The sequence below is a fragment of the Carcharodon carcharias genome, chromosome 4 (genome assembly GCF_017639515.1).
Source record: "Carcharodon carcharias isolate sCarCar2 chromosome 4, sCarCar2.pri, whole genome shotgun sequence".
In the NCBI taxonomy this organism is placed as follows: domain Eukaryota; kingdom Metazoa; phylum Chordata; class Chondrichthyes; order Lamniformes; family Lamnidae; genus Carcharodon; species Carcharodon carcharias.
Genome location: NC_054470.1, coordinates 37814454 through 37831874, shown reverse-complemented (window position 1 = coordinate 37831874; position 17421 = coordinate 37814454). Strand labels below are relative to the sequence as shown.

At 41.8% G+C, this 17421-nt stretch overlaps 1 protein-coding gene across 5 annotated transcripts in view; it reads right to left on the bottom strand.

Annotated features, from left to right (window-relative positions):
- The window catches only part of ercc6l2 (excision repair cross-complementation group 6-like 2), a 198597-nt gene that overhangs the window by 73775 nt on the left and 107401 nt on the right, over positions 1–17421 (bottom strand). For 4 of the 5 annotated variants that reach the window (XM_041186693.1, XM_041186696.1, XM_041186695.1 and 1 more), the window contains exon 11: positions 643–714. The exons of the other annotated variant lie outside the window; for it this stretch is intronic. In XM_041186693.1, the coding sequence (XP_041042627.1) occupies positions 643–714 (72 nt within the window). The remainder of the gene's footprint in view (positions 1–642; positions 715–17421) is intronic. 5 annotated transcript variants of the gene reach the window in all.

Here is a 17421-nt window from a genome sequence, read left to right as displayed (position 1 = left end):
ATGCTTGCTGCATTGGGAAGGCTGCTAGAAAGCTAGCACGTGTTCAGTACCAAAGAGCATGGAGGAGTCCAGCAGCGACTTAACAAAAGGCTTCTCCCAGAGGCTGGAGCCTGACCTGGGCAGAATGGAATTGGTAGACAACATCATCAAAACACATGTGAACCCAACCATGATGCACTGTCTGACAGTTGGTGTCTCAGTATGTATTGCAGGAAAAGCAGCTTGCACTATAAGTATGAGTGCTGTAGTGGAAGCATGTGTGCTTTAATTCCTTTATGAAAATGGCATCAGACCATTTCCCCAGAAATGCTGACACATGTTGCGGCTGCCATTTTGGAACCCTAAGGGGTTAACGTTTCAGGTCAACGACATTTCATCAGAACATTCTGATGCTGATGAAACGGTCATTGACCCGAAACATTAACTCTATTCCTCGCTCCACAAATGTCACCTCCACTGCTGAATATTTTTAGCATTTTCTGTTTTAATTTCAGATTTCCAGCATCCACAGTATTCTGCTTTCCTAGGGGGGTACACCTATAAATGAATTCCAACCAGTATATCTCAAGTTATTTCTGTATACTTATGTAGAATGGTCTGGTTCAGTTCATCAGCAAACCATATTTGGGTATGGTTACGCACCTTGGTAGAGAGGGAGAAGAGCAGAATTTTTTCCTGGTTCCTTCTACAGTGGTCCAAAAGCCGCTGAAGAACCTGAAAGCACAGATGGAGACATTGATATTTCAACCCTTTGGTTACTGGGTCTGCAGATCACAATAGGCAGCTTTTTAAAAATTCTTTCAGGAATGCTGGCTAGCATTTAAAGCACATCCCTAATTGCCCTTGAGAAGGTGGTGTTGAGCCACCTTCTTGAACCACTGCAGCCCATATGTTGTAGGTGCACTCATAGAGGAGGGAGTTCCAGGTTTTTGATCCAGTGATAGTGAAGGAACGGTGATATAGCTCTAAGTCAAAGGGGTATGGTTGCGTGGCAGTAACATTACTGGACTAATCCAGAGGTTGGATTCAAATCCCACCACTGCAGCTAGTGGAATTTAAATTTAATTAAATAAATCTAGAATAAAACCCAGTTTCAGTAACAGTGAGCATGAAACCACTGGATTGTCATTAACTAGTTCACTAATATCCTTTACCTGGTTTAGCCTACGTGATTCCAGATCCAGAGCAACTTGAAAAATTTTATTAAAGGACCAATGATATAATTGCCCCAAAAGGCTGTAATGCTGTGAAACTCTCTCGTTTAGCTGTGGGCATTATTTAATCCTGCTTTTTACCATCTTTTAACCCACTTCTAATTCTGGCCTCTTATGCATCCCCAATTTTAATTGCTCCACCATTGGTGGCCATGGCTTCAGCTGTTCAGGCCCAAAGCTCTGGAATATCCTCCTTATACCTCTCCGCCTCGCTTTCCTCCTTAAACCTACCTCTTTGATCAGGTTTTTGGTCATTTGACCCAATTTCTCCTTATATGGCTCAGTGTCATATTTTGTTTTATAATGCTCCTGCAAAGTGCCTTGGGACATTTCATTATGTTAAAGGTGCTTTGTAAATATAACTTGTTGTTATTATTCTTTTCCTTTACTCTTACTATTTTTGTTGTTCCTCTCACAGGCATATCTCCCTCTCCTGGGATATTACTTTAGAAACAGAAATATTTACTTTTGAGAAGACGACCATTCGGCGCATTGTGTCCGTGTTGGCTGAAAAAGTGTTATTCAGTCCTATCTCAACTTCCAGCTCTTAGTCCATAGCCCTGTAGGTTATGGCACTTCAAGTACATATCCAAGTATCTTTTAAATGTGATGAGGGTTTCTGCCTCTATTACCCTTTCAGGCGATGTGTCTGACCTCCAATATTGTGTTCTTCTGTTTGTCGCAAATGTACCAATCACATGACAAGGATTGATAAAAGAATAAGGGGGAGGTGGTCGCATAGTGGCATTGTCACTGGACAAATAATGCTCTGGGGACCCTGGTTTGAATCCCACCTTGGCAGATGGTGAAATTTGAATTCAATAAAATAAAAATCTGGAATTAAAAGTCTGTTGATTGTCATAAAACCCATCTGATTCGTTGCTCTTCAGGGAAGGAAATCTGCTGTCCTTGGTCTGGCCTAAATGTGACTCCATACCCACAGCAATGTGATTGACTCCAGCAAACCACTCAATTGCATCAAACCCCTATGAAGCTGAAAAGCAATGAAACTGGACCTGGCATCAACCTAAGCACCAGAAAGGACAACAGCAAACATAGCCCTGTCAACCCTGCAAAGTCCTTCTTAGTTACATCTGGGGGCTAGTGCCAAAATTGGGAAAGCTGTCTCACAGACTGGTCAAGCAAGCCTGACATAGTCATCCTCATGGAATCATACCTGACAGATAGTGACCCTAACACCACCATCACTGAATATGTCCTGTCCCATTTGCAGGACAGAGTCAGTAGAGGTGGCTGCACAGTGGTATACACTCGGGAGGGGGTTGCCCTGGGAGTCCTTAACATCGACTCCGACTCCATGAAATTTCATGGCATCAGGTCAATCATGGGCAAGGAAACCTCCTGCTTATTACCATGTATTGCCCTCCCTCAGCTGATGAATCAGTACTCCTCCATATTGAACACCACTTGGAGGAAGCACTAGGGTGGCAAGGATGCAGAATGTACTCTGGGTGGGGAACTTCAATGTCCATCACCAAGAGTGGCTCAGTAGCATGACTATAGACCGAGCTGGCCGATTCCTAAAGGATAAAGCTGCTAGACTGGGTCTGCGGCAGGTGGTGAGCGAGCCAAAAAGAGGGAAAAACATACTTGACCTCATCCTCACCAATCTGCCTGCCACAGATGCATCTGTCCACAACAGCATCGGTAGGAGTGACCATCACACAGTCCTTGTGGAGCCGAAGTCCCGTCTTCACATTGAGGATACCCTCCACCGTGTTGTGTGGCATTACCACTGTGCTAAATAGATTTAAACAGATCTAGCAGCTCAAGACTGGGCAATCATGGGGCATTGTGGGCTATCAGTAGCAGTAGAATTGTGCTCAACCACAATCTGTAACCTCATAGTCCAGCACATCCCTGGTTCGATGAAGATTGCAAGAGGGCATGCCAGAAACAGCACAAGGCATACCTAAAAATAAGGTGTCAACCTGGTGAAGTTACAACACAGTACTACTTGCACGGCAAACAGCACAAGCAGCAAGCAAAAGGCAAAGCTAAGTGATTCCACAACCAACGTATCAGATCTAAGCTCTGCAGTTGTGTCACATCCAATCGTGAATGGTGGTGAAGGAGGAGGCTCCACAAATATCCCCATCCTCAATAATGGAGGAGCACAGCACATCAGTGCAAAAGACAAGGCTGAAGCATTTGCAACAATCTTCAGCCAGAAGTGCCAAGTGGATGATCCATCTTGGCCTTCTCTGGAGGTTCCCAGAATCATAGATGCCAGTCTTCAATCAATTCGATTCACTCCACGTGATATCAATAAAAGGTTGGAGACACTGGATACTGCAAAGGCTATAGGTCCTGCCAATATTTTGGCAATATTACTGAAGACTTGTGCTCCAGAACTTGACATGCTTCTAGCCAAGCTGTTCCAGTGCAGCTACGACACTGGCATCTAACCAACAAAATGGAAAATTGCCCAGGTTATATCCTGTACACAAAAAGAAAAACAAATTCAACCCAGCCAATTTCTGCCCCATTAGTCTATTCTCGATTATTAGCAAAGTGATGGAAGGGATCATCAACTGTGCTCTCAAGTGGCACTTTTTTTTATTCATTCAAGGGATGTGGGTGTTGCTGGCTAGGCCAGCATTTATTGCCTATCCCTAATTGCCCTTGAGAAGGTGGTGGTGAGCTGACTTCTTGAACCGCCGTACTGCTTAGAAATAACCTGCTCACTGACACTCAGTTTGGGTTCTGCCAAGGCCACTCAGCTCCTGACCTCATCACAGCTTTGGTTCAAACATGGACAAAAGAGCTGAACTCCTGAGGTGAGATGAGAGTGACAGCCCTCGACATCATGGCAGCATTTGACCAAGTGTGGCATCAAGGAGCCCTAGCAAAACTGGAGTTAATAGGAATTGGGGGGAAAATCGCCATTGGTTGGAGTCATACCTAGCACAAAGAAAGATGGCTGTGGTAGTTGGAGGTCAATCATCTCAGTTCCAGGGCATCACTGCAGGAGTTCCTCAGGGTAGTGTCCTCGGCCCAACCATCTTCAGCTCCTTCATCAATGACTTGCCTTCCAACATAAGGTCAGAAGTGGGGATGTTCGCTGAGGATTGCAAATGCTCAGCACTATTCGTAACTCATTAGATACTGAAACAGTCCATGTCCAAATACAGCAAGACCTGGACAACATCCATGCTTGGGCTGACAAGTGAGAAATAACATTCACGCCACACAAGTGCCAAGCAATGACAATCTCTAACAAGAGAGAGTTTAACCGTTGCCACATGACATTCACTGGCAATACCATCGCTGAATGGCCCACTATCAACATCCTGGGGCATACCAATGACCAGAAATTGAACTGGACTAGCCATATAAATACTGTGGCTACAAGAGCAGGTCAGAGGCTAGGAATCCTGAGGCGAGTAACGCAACTCCTGACTCCCAAATCCTGTCTACCATTTACAAGGCACAAGTCAGGAATGTGATGGAATACTCCCCATTTGCCTAGATGAGTGCAGCTCCAACACTCAAGAAACTTGACACCATCCAGGACAAAGCACCAATTTTAATTGGCACCACATCCACAAACATTCACTCCCTCCACCACCGACGCACAATGGCAGCAGTGTGTACCTTCTACAAGATGCACTGCAGGAACTCACCATGGCTCCTTTGGCAGCACCTTCCAAACCCATGTCCACTATCATCTAGAAGGACAAAGGCAGCAGAAACATGGGAACACCGCCACATGGAAGTTCCCCTCCAAGTCACTCACCATCCTGACTTGGAAATATATTGCCATTCCTTCACTGTCGCTGTCAAAATTCTGGAACTCTCTCCGTAACAGCACTGTGAGGGTACCTACACCACATGGACTGCAGCGGTTCAAGGAGGCAGCTCGCCACCACCTTCTTAAGGGCAATTAAGGATGGGCAATAAATGCTGGCCTGGCCAGGGATGCTCACATCCCATAAACGAATAAAAAAAACAATGTAGGTTCTTTATTTGAAGATAAGACTATATACAGACAATGGCAACTGGGAGGCTATGTTGATGCATCTGACCTGTAGGACTGCTGCGGTATTATGCCTGCAGTTATGGCATTGTACATCACACCCTGTCTTGTACTGGGTAGTGATGGATAGCAGTTTTAAGATACACTGCCATAAAGATACATGTACATCACATCACAACATCCTCCTTTATCCTAAATTAAAGATTTATCATCAAAAAAATCAAAACTATTTACATTACATCAAAATATAATTATGTCATGCTTGAATATAATCACATATAAAACAATAAATTTATAAGTTTTTGAATCTATAGGCAGTTTACTTATTCATCCAGACTTAGTTATGGTGATCTTGATTGGGGTCTGTTGTATGTCTTTATAGCTGGTTGTCGGTTGGGATGCTGTGTTTTGGTTGCATCTTAGACTGTATTCTACTAGCGAAACAGTTAGTTAGTGTTTCTAGTGGTGGTATTGGTCTAATTTGGCATTGTTTTATCTCACTGTCATGCCATTTGGTGTTCGTATTTGATACGATTTCTGCTGGATTCCATGTGCCATCAGTTGTGCGTTGTACTCAAACTTTCTATCTGACGTTTAGGCTGGGTAATTTGTTGCCTGCATGCCAGTCGCAGGCATCATCCATCTTTTCCTGTTTCTTAATCAATGCATCATGCACTCCTGGGAGTACCGACGAGTGATGGGTGTAAAGGGATGTCCACACTTGTCTGCTGAATAGTAATTCCGCAGTAAGATGAAGTTTGTAAATTCAGAATCGATACATGATTCATTTAATACTGTGCCACATGGTCTGTCGGCTGATGGTCTGTGTTGCATAATTAGGCAGTTTTCTCCCAGTGCAAGCACACGGTTTCCAATGATGCTCCTTGTGATCTCTGGTCCTCTTCATTGTTTTGATGATACCATGGATGGTGACCGAGGACAGGTCCGTGCATGCTAGTAGGCCTTCAATCACTGGACCCGTGGTGTCTACAATACAAAATATCTGGGGTGACCAAGGTGAGTCATTATAACAAAACTCAAGTGTAATGGATCCCAGGGACAAAATCTTCAAGCCATTGTATGCAGTGAGTTTGGCAGTGGTTGTTCCAGCCATCACTTGCCACTTTTGTGGGTACATAAATTTCAGTGTGAATGCTCGCACATGCACTAGTATCCAATTTTGCATTTAGGTAATGCTGTCCTTGCATCTGTGGGTAATCTGGATAGTGGCAAAGGCTTCTGTTGGTACCACTGTGCCAATACATTCTTTGATGTTCACCGTATTGAATGTCTGTTCACTTGATTTATCAATGTTCTGGTCATCCTCATCATGTGGCCATATAGCTTAGCTGGTCGTTCCATGGATCTTGGTCAGATGGAATGCTGTACCTGTCAGGCCTCTGGTTGTGGCTTCTCTTGATGTCAAACCATGTGTTCTGGTCTTTGCTTTCTGCATTGGTGTTACCAGTATCCTCTGGTGCCACAGGTTTCACATACATCGTTGAATGCTGTGCAAGTTCTGGGTGTGTGTATGTGAGGTCGCACCACCTACATTGCTTTCTGGGATTGCCTGTGTTAGCTATGGTGCCAATTATGGACAAATTATGTATAGCCTGTAGACTCTGTCTACAAAGTAGTATAGCTTTGCACTTTGTAGTAGTGCTTCTACACTGTAACCTTTGGGTTGATCCAAGAGGTCTTTTTGGAACACTTCTATAAGGATAGATGCTATTATGAGCTTGATTATTCTGTTGGCTAGCTCTGCGACCGTAAAGTCACAAACACGCTCCTGTGTCTGCATCTTCTTCTAAATTGATCAGTGGTCTCCGTTGGTTGTATTCTAAAAGGCATAAATTCCAGACAGTGTATTCTGAAGTTGAGCTTCACTCGTAAGTTCACCTTCAATTGTTGACCACATTCTGTCTGGATTTTTAAGGTCATCATCTGACAGACCTGAAATGTTCAGTCTGCGGAGGCCTTCATTGTCTATAGAAATTGTAATCTTTATGGCTTGTTTACCGTGAACAGTTATCCAGCCCCAGAAAACATAACTCTATGCGTTGTCAGAACGGAGTAAACTTAGACAGGAGGTCTGCTTGCCTTCCAACTGAGTGTTGGAAATTTTGTGGTCATTCTCTGGCTTTTTTTGCAGGATTATAAGGAGCATCTGGAACAGGAACAAATGTTCACAGTTTTCACAGCCGTTCCGGACTTTTTCTGTGGATCTGCGATTTGCAGTACCTTTATTGGCTACAATTTAGCTGGCCACAGCTTATTGCTTGACCTCAATGGTAGTGCTGTTGAGCTGTTGCTGCCTTCCCAGGCTTTCTAGAAGCTCCATCCATGAAGCAGTGAAAGTGGACTGCAGGCTTGAAGGGGAAATTTAGTAGTGAAAAAAGAGTGTTTACAGGCTTTCTCAAGCTGTTGGGAGATATTTCTTAAGGACATTTCTGTCTTGGCCCAGTCTCAAGTGTGAATGGCCCTCCTCCCTGCATCCCCGATCTCCAGAGGAGATAGTCTGTAGCAGCAATGGAGTCTCCTGTCTGTGGAGTTCTGCTGTTCATAGACCACTGGAGTCATCTATTTAATGGCTGTTCCTGCACAGACTTCACAGCAGGGAGGCCTAAGACTATTCAAACTCTCTCGAATTGGAACGACCTTACTGGAAACCGATGTCTGCTGGCTGGAGTGAGGTGCAATGTCCCAGAATGAAGGTACTGTTTGTAGGATTGCTACAGTGGTGCATAATAACTTACACACTTCAACGCAGTGAGTACTTGTTCACCTCCACATCAATCATCCTGCTGTGTGTGAAAGAGTTGAAACATTTATATTTCTCGGTCGAATCTTCAAAAATCATGCTGCCTCCATCCTGTGTTCTTCTGATTGTTGCAAATGTACCAATCATACGACAAGGATTGGTAATAAAGGGGGTTCTTGATTTGAAGATAAGACAATATATAGATAATGTAAACTGGGGGGCTTTGTAGACATGTCTGACTTGTAGGGCTGCTGCTGTATTCTGTCCACAGAGTCATAGGACTCTACATCATATCTTGTCTCATGGTGGGTAATGATGACAGTAGTTTAAGATACTTCCCCTTTAAAATACACGTACATCACATCACATAATCCACCACACTTTTGGTGAAAAAAATCCTCAACAATACTGATGCTTTCACCAATTACTTTAAATATATCCCCCTTGTTATTCACTGATCTGCTAACAGAAAGAGGTCCTTACTATCCATTCTACCAAGGACCCTCATAATTATATACATCTCAATTAAATCTCCTCTCTGTTCCAAAGAAATCAACCCAGCCTATCCAATCTTTCCTCATAACTGAAATTCTCCATTCCTGGCAACATCCTTGTAACTCTCTTCTGTACCATCTCTGATGTGATCTCTTTCCTGTAAAGTGGCATCCAGGACTGTATGCAGTACTCTATCTGCGGCCTAATTAGTGTGTTATACAGTTCTAGCGTAACCTCCCTGTTCATATACTCTAAGCTAATAAAGACTAATAAGGGAAAGTATCCCACGTCTTCTCAACCAACTTATCTACCTGTTCTGCTACCATCAGGGATCTGTAGACTCAGGCTCCAAGGTCCCTCCATTTCTCTACACTTTTCAGAATCCTACCATTTATTGTTTATTCCCTTGCTTGTTTGTCCTCCTCAAATGCACTACCTCATAATTACATAGTCAGGGTCATCAAGGCACAGAAGTGGGCCATTCAACCCACTGAGTCCTGCCTGTTCTCTGTAAGCAATCCAATCCAATTATCCCACTCTATCCGTCCTGGTGACTTATCCACTTTGACATCTTAATATTTTGTCTCTCATTATGTGCATGCCGTTCAATATTTCACACTCCTCCTTTAAAATGTCTGCTTTGTCCCCCATTTCTGTGAAAACAGATGCAAAGTGTTCATTAAGTATCATTCCCACACCTTCAACTTCCAAGGTGTGTTTTTGGTCTCTAATTGGCTCCACTCTTAGTTAGCCTCTTTGCTCTTTAGGTATTTTTAAAACATCTTTGGGTTTTCTTTGATTTTGCTTACCAATACTTTTTCATGTCCTCTATTTGCCTTCCCATTTTTTTTTTTTTAAATTTCACTCCTGCACTTTCTATACTCCTCTAAGCTCATTGCACTTTGAGCTTCTGCCATCTGACATAAGTTTCTAATTTTGTCGTATGCTACTCTATATGCTCTTTGACATCCGGATGCTCTTAGCCATCTGGGGGTGAGGGTGGGGTGTAGTCTGGATCTTGGAATCCAGCCCTTTCTCTTTGTGGGAACTGAGAGATCTAAGCCATCTATTTCCTCCTCGAATGCCTCCCACACAATTGTTTCCAGTCCACTTTTGCCAAATCATCTTTTAATTTAGTAAAATGGGCCTTTCTATAATTTAAAACTTTACCTCTTGACTTTGGGCCATTTCTAGTTCACTGGTGTGTACTCATTCTAGTCAAAGTTAGTTAATGGACCCATCTTCCAGCCTTCATTTTGGTTTAACAGAGATGGACTAATTTAATTATTATATTTCTCAGTTGAGTCCTTCCTTCTTAGGTTGGAACCTTGTCTTGAGTTTCAATACATTCATTCTACCCAAACGTTTTTGTCAAGAAAGTGATAGATGCATGAATGAGGGAAATGCAGTTTGAGTTGGTGTACATGGACTTGCTTGTGACAAGGTATCAGGTTTCAGGCTACAGGAAAGAATAATGGGTATAGAATTAGAGGAAGGGTAGCAATATGGATTAATAACTTGTTAGATGGGAGGAAATAGAGCATGGAGTTAAGGGCCAACAGAAGCTGTGAGGGGGATAATTAATAAAATGGTGGAATGGGCAAAACATAGCTAAGACCATAAGATGTAGGAAAAGTAGGCCATTCGGCCCATCCAGTCTGCTCTGCCATTCAATGAGATCATGATAATTCTCAACTCCACTTTCCTGCCTTTTCCCCATAACCCTTGATTTCCTTACTGATGGAATTCAATCTGTGTGTGACAAAACAAAGATATTTCGGAAATTGCTGATACAAAGATAGGCAAGTTGTGATGAGGACACAAAGGGTCTACAAAGGGATACAGGTAGGTTAAGTGAGTTGGCAAAAATGTGGCAGATGGAGTGTAAAGTGGGAAAATGTGAGGTTGTCCACTTTGGCGGGAAGAATAGAAAAGCAGAATATTATTTAAATGGAGAGACTGCAGAATGCTATGGCATAGAGGGATCTGGGTGTCCTGGTACATGAATCACAAAAAGTTAGCATGCGGTTACAGCAAATAATTGGGAAGGCATATTGAATGTTGGTATTTATTGCAAAAGGGATAAATATAAGCACAGAGGGCAGGCAGGAAAGTGGAGTTAAAGCCACAATTGGATCAGCCACAATCTTGTTGAATGGTAGAGAAGGCTCAAGCGCCAAAAGGCCTACTCCTGCTCTTATTTCTTATGATCAGTGAGGTGGCACAACATTCTTGTTAAAAAAACACTTTGAACGAGGGAAAGTTAAGAGATGAAAATGAGGTTTAAACCAAGCTGAACCAGATATCCTGATCCTCACTACTATTCTTAGAATCCAGATTTCGAGAAGAATGTGGTACTATCCTTAATCATGGGTCTCATCTTGCTGGAGGTTGCTTTTAAGGCATCAACATTACATTTACTCATCATTTTTGATAACTATTGCAAAAGATTTTAACGTCTGTTCTGGGGAGTAATGGCTCAGTCAAGTGTCCGCCTGCCACTTCCCTCAGCAATCATGTAATTTAAAGTTTATTTTTCCCAATTTACTAGCCAGGTATTTCACTGCTCTGTTAAAACTTAAACACACAGGAAAAATAGAACACGTGTATTTTTAACTAAATATTTTCAACTCTAAATGCCTGCAAATCACATTTTTAATATTTGATCAAAATATACAATAATTGCCAAATAGTTGACAATTCTCTGTCTATTCAAAGATTTCAGAACTGAAAACATGTTCCATTTGCTTTCACCCATATAGGAAAATTGTTCCTAGAAAAAACTGCAAGGAACAACCAGCTTGGTTTAATCGAACTTTATTCATTATGCTTTTGACAAGTGCATAGAAGCACGTTTCTAGAAAGTTGGATAGGCTAGTATATTAAAAACACACACTTTACTGTGAGCCCACACTGCACGTTTCCTTGCGGATTTAGGGAACGCATCAGGAGTTCAATAAAGTCATTCAGTAAAAAAAAAATCAATAAATGCCTGTTAGAATGGGTCTGCACAGAGCTCGTCTATCTGAATATTTCTAAAGCAAGGACTCTACTCAATATCTTCTTGGAACTCTCTTCTCCAAATAATCAGCTGGATGCCCAGGGGGTGCTCCTGTTTTGCTCTGTTTACAGTAGGCCATGCCTTCCCAGAATGTGTACAGATGTGGACCTGCCGATAATCTGACTCTCAAGATGTTCCATGGTTTTGGGGAGCAAATAACTGGTGCCTTGTGTACAATGGCTGGACTGTTATTTTCAAGGGAAGCATGTCCACATCTGGCAGTGACAGACTGAATGGACTACACAGAAGATGAAATGCACCAAAGGGAAATGAGGAATTTTCTGCACCATGTCCACTGCTTTCATTCATTCAGTAATAAAATATCAGAACTATTAATGTGTACTTCAATATTTCAAATCAGCTAGGTTGGAATCCGTCTATAAACATCAACTTAGCTGCAGGTTCAAATTTACTGCTCAAAAATGTAGTGACAAGCTGCATGCATTTAGACAAGCAGAACGAGCAATAAAAATACATGTAGTCACTAACTTAACATATAAATAAATTCCAGTCTGCTCCAGAAAGATCTAGATGACGCATATGATTTAAAGCACCTTAAAATATTTATTTAGCGATATATCTTCAGCCTTATCCTGGTGATGTCATCCACATGTGTTCGCTAATGGGCTAAACATTGGAAAAGCCACTTTCCCAAATGAATATCAAATCAGGAGCTCCACTGATGGCTCAGTTAGTAAATGCAACAATTGATTTAATTCTAAGCAATACAAGTCAAGCAAACTGTAAGTTTGATCTTTAGTCTTCAGTTCGAGCAGTCCTGTGCACTCAATACTACTGGGCTAGAGTGGCAGAGGATGGGGAGGGCTTTGGGAACAGGAAGTGGGCATGGGAGGAATCAGCCAGGATTCCAGATCTTGATGTCCTGTATAACACCTAAAACAAACATTCAGCCCCTTGGAGATAGGAACAAGGGGCTTAAGGGCTGGTTTAGAACTAGTCGAGGAAATTGCAATGAGTGAAGTGAAGTGAAGTGGAGGCCAGGCCTGTTCTGCTCAGGATTCTCTAAGCCACTGCTGTGACCCAAGCTGTAACTGCCACCAAGAAATATTGGCACAGAACCAGGGAAAGCAGGAGTGTTCCCTACTCAGAGTCTACAAGATTGGTTCCCCTCTCCTTTCTTCCCCTCATTACCTCTTACCTCGCACTCCCTCACCCTTACCTCCCTTTAGGCCACTGTCACTATGGCCACAGCAAGTTTTCACATTACTGTGGAGCTAGGAGGAGTAGGAGTGTTCCTTTGAGTCCTGCAAAAATATTACATGCTACTCATGACCTCTGTTCGTCCCTGTCAGCAATTAAGTGCCAAATAAGTCATTTTCCACATCCTATATGCAGGGTTAAATCCTGGGGTTGGACCTAATCCTATTATTTGTGGAGTCAGGCTCTCTTAAGCTGTAAAGTCAAGACGTTACAAGAATGGAGTACCCAGGGTGAAGCAATTACGTGTCTATAGCTGAAGATGGAGAAAGAATCTTTAATCAGTTCTTCCAAGGCAGCTCCTCCACTTGTTTATAATTACAGCAATTTCTGTTTTCCACAAAAGCAAAATACTGCAGATGCTGGAAATCAGAAACAAAAACAGAAAATGCTGGAAAATCTCAGCAGGTCTAGCAGCATATGTGGAGAGAAAAATAGAGTTAACGTTTCAAGTCTGTATGACCCTTCTTCAGGGCAAGGGTCTGAAGAAGGGTCATACGGACTAGAAACGTTAACTCTGTTTCTCTCTCCACAAGTGCTGCTAGACCTGCTGAGTTTTTCCAGCATTTTCTGTTTTTGTCTCGATTTTCTAGTTCCCTCTTACCCAATAGGCTGCATCTGTCCCCTCTCTCCACCCTTCATACCTCTAGAGCTAGAGGAGGAAGGATCACATAGGCTGAGACTGGGGAGATGGTGCAGTGCCAATGGCAACAGACATTGGAGCACTGAGGAAAGGTCTGGAGTACCAAAGAGTTGGGACAGGGCATGGATTTATTTAAACTGAATGTGAAACCAATACACTCAAGATTGGGCCTATTGGCAGAACACAGTAAAAAGGCCTGCTTGAGCCACAAACAACACTGCAGGGCATGGGTGTGTAATTAGAGCAAGGAGGGAGGAACAGAAGGGATTGAGTGGGAACCTGACAGGACCAGAGACAGCATTCATTCCACCTTGCTACTTGCCAAAGTCATAGTAATGTGGCTATTAGTGCCAGATCCTATTTTCATTTGTGTCCTTAACTCTTCTGGCACACTCACTTTCTATGCACACCTTTCTCTTTCAAGATCCATGCCTACTGCCCTCCTAAGTTTCCCAGCAACTTTTGGCTGAAATCTCATCTTTTCATTCTGCTCCTGTACTGAATAGTTAATTCTCAAATGATTTCAGTCTGCACTGCACCAATTTCACACCATAGCTACAGTTATCTCAAATAATCTTGGCACCTCTGATTCTGACTAAATTACTCATCACACAACTATTGCTCTGCACATTAATTTCTGACATTGCCAATGGGTCCCTATGTTTAGGATCAGCCACCCCATCTTTCAAGAAGGTCATCATCCCCATTCCCCAGACAAAAAATCCTTTATCCTTCTGTTCTCTACAACTACTGTCCCATTTCCAACCTCCTCGTCCTTTCTAAAGTCCTCAAGTGCGTGTTATCATCTAGCTCTATATCCACCTTTCCCATTATACCTTCAAATCCATTCAATCTGCTTTCTGCCCCTGTCCATAGCAAAGAAATAGCCTTTAAAATCACCAATGACACCATTTGCACATGACATCAATACACAATGTTGGGAGGGATAATGCACTTTATCTTTCCTGTGGCATTTGACAATTCACCATTCCATATTTCTTCACCATTACAGCTCTGTGGTCAACTTCAGTGATACCTGTCCTAGCTTGGCTCCACTCCAACCTGACCCAGTTAACCAGCACACTTCCTATAATGACTTTTCACCCCACTCTGAGTCACAGCGCAGGGTGACCTTAGTGTCTGTAGTTTCCTCATATATATGTTGCCAACCTCTTGGGACACATTTATGAAAGGCGACACTGTGCCTACATGCATGTATGCTTACTACTCCCAGTTTCACATCTCTGTCAGCACTTTCAACCCCAAACTGTGCCTCTGCCTGCTTAGTTAACAGAACATGGTAACACCCCTCCTACCCCACGTCCAACAAGAATGGGGCTTTTGGAAATTAAAATGGGGGCAACATTCTCCCTTCGAGCAGAACCACATTCACACCTGCCATGAGTTTAACTGATGTGGTTCAGTCAGTGTGTGAGGTCCTCGCTACAAGCATGTATTGGGTATCATAAATATAGAACAACTGGAGCCCCACGACTGATGCAGAGTTTGCCAGAAAAGCTGGCAACAGGCAGGAGCATGCCCAGAAGGCGGGAGAAAAGATAAGATTTAAAAATAAAATTTACAGGTTCTTTGTTGAGCAGATGGGGCAGGAGTACTCCTCTGGCCCACTCACAGAAATATATTAGGCCTTCCCTGTCCCCCAGCTTCTACCCCACTTCCCTCACCATAATCACCTCCAGCTCAACTGTTCTATTCCAGAAAGCCAAGCATTGAAGGATAGAATTAGAGCCTTATCTTTATAAACTTTTATAAGCTTTTATTTCAACGATACACATTATAAACACACACTTGCTAACCCAACAACCTCAGTTTCAATCTGCTCCTACACAACTCCTATACAGGAGTACAAGTGAATCCCCAGTTAATAGCCATCACCTGAACACAAAATACTCCCACTCCTGGTTCATATGTACTATACATTTATATGATATAATTAACCGATTCACTTCTCTCTCTTTAAATAACAATTTATAAGGACAAATATTTTTTAAAAATTAATCAAAGACTTCCATATTCTATACAAAGCATTATGTTGCAAAATGCTCCTCCTGCAGACCCCTAACACATTCTTCGTCCATGCATTGCTTTTTGTAAAACAATCAGACAGTTGATCACTTGCATCCACCCATTTAATTTTTGAGATTTTCTCTCTCTCCAGAGTTTGTTTCAAGCCAGCAAGGTCAATCTGTAACCTTTTCTCTCACACTTTTTGTAGATCGTAGGGTGTACATTAATCCCCAAGGAACAATTATCTACATAATATTCAATGGGTACACTTTCTACAGTATGTCCCTTATACAGAATCCTTTCAATTTTTTAAAAAGCAGATTTCACAATTCTCACTAATTCCTTCTATTGCCTTGTATACTCAGCAACTATACCTGCATCTTTTAGCAGGATTTTTAACCTTAGACAATTTTTCAATGTAACTTTAAGGCAACTTGTTTTTGTTCCCTTATTCCCATCACCAGATGCCATGAATATCTGTCTAACATTTTGATGAGAAAGATCAGGTTTTATTTGAGAGAACTAAATGCTTTTTTAAAAATATTTTTGGGGAATATTGTGTTATTCTGTGGAAAAAGGTAAGTGTGTGTGTTTAAGAAAGATTTAATTAAGCTAGGCAGAGATTAATAGAAGACAGATTGTCTGGGGGGGGGGGGGTTTGAAACATGAAAAGGATAGGGGTGTTACATTTGAGGTACATGTCATGAAGCTATTAGTGTACATATTATTGGAAAATATTTTTCTTTTAAAATAGAGGTTTAGTCTGTGGGTGTGTCTTAGTTCGATTAATGCCAGCTAGTCTGGGTACTTTGATGTGTATTAGTTTTGAGATGTAAGAGAGGTACAGCGTATTTGCATTTTTTGAACAAAGCATTCAAGAAGGCAAGTGAAATTTTGCACCTAGCTAGCAGAGACCAAGCAATATGTTTATATTACTAATAAAATTGGTACTAGGAAAGGGGTTTTACTGTTAGAAGAGGCAGGTGATAAAATGAGAATTTACATTCAATGAGCTGTGCTAGGTATAAGGATAACAGTTGTGTGTGTGCGGGGTAGAGGCAATGTAAGATCAAAGCAGCTATAAGCCTCCAACTGACTCCACAGGAACCAAAGTGAAAAGAACCGAATCTTGAATTTGTAGGTTAAAATGCGTTGCCTGGTGTCTGCTTAAAAATCTATGGGTTGCTGTTACCTTAAGGGAGATTAGTTTAGGAATTTGCTAAAAGTTACAATAGTAGTAATTTGTAGCCATGTATATGTATTTAACTTGTGTAAAGTAATAAAATGTTTCATTTATGCTAATATAAAACCTCTAGAGAACTGGTGGTCTGATTCCTGAATTTAATTGTATCTCAAACATACCAATTAAAAATATAGGTTATGAAATTGTCTAAAGTTTCCCTCTGGGATTTTTGAATAATTCAACTTTACCAAAAGGCTATCTCATAACATACAAGTAAACAGGTTAGATCTAACATTTGCATTTTTAGATAAGTTGGGAGTTTGCTTAAATATCAAAAGGTGAGTCAAAGGTAATAAGAAACATGTCTGCATCTTGCAGGATTTCCATAGAAGAAGCGGGAGTATCATATTTTATTGACCCAAAAGCAAAGACAAGATGGAGACATGAAAGATCTTATATTTGGAAGGGTTCGAGTTTCAAAGAGGTGTGAAAACAATGGAACCCAAGATGAAAGGAGAGAAAAAAAAAGTATTTTAGAGTTACTGTGAAGAGCTTAGGATAACTATAGCTGGGGTAGCTGTTTGAGTTGTTCAGCTGGAGCTGGGAGAGGATGCAATTTGAATTAATTATCCAGTCAAGCCAAAAAAGTCTTGGGCTTCAAAAAGCAGTTTTATTCTGAAGTTTAGTTTTTCACAGCAGAGTAGAAGTGAGTTACAGGTCATGTGGTATCCTGCTATTAAAGCTACAGCTGTTTGCCTCGGGTAATATTACTGAATTTCTTACAGTTAAAGATCTATAAGTGAGTGTTGCCTGGAAGA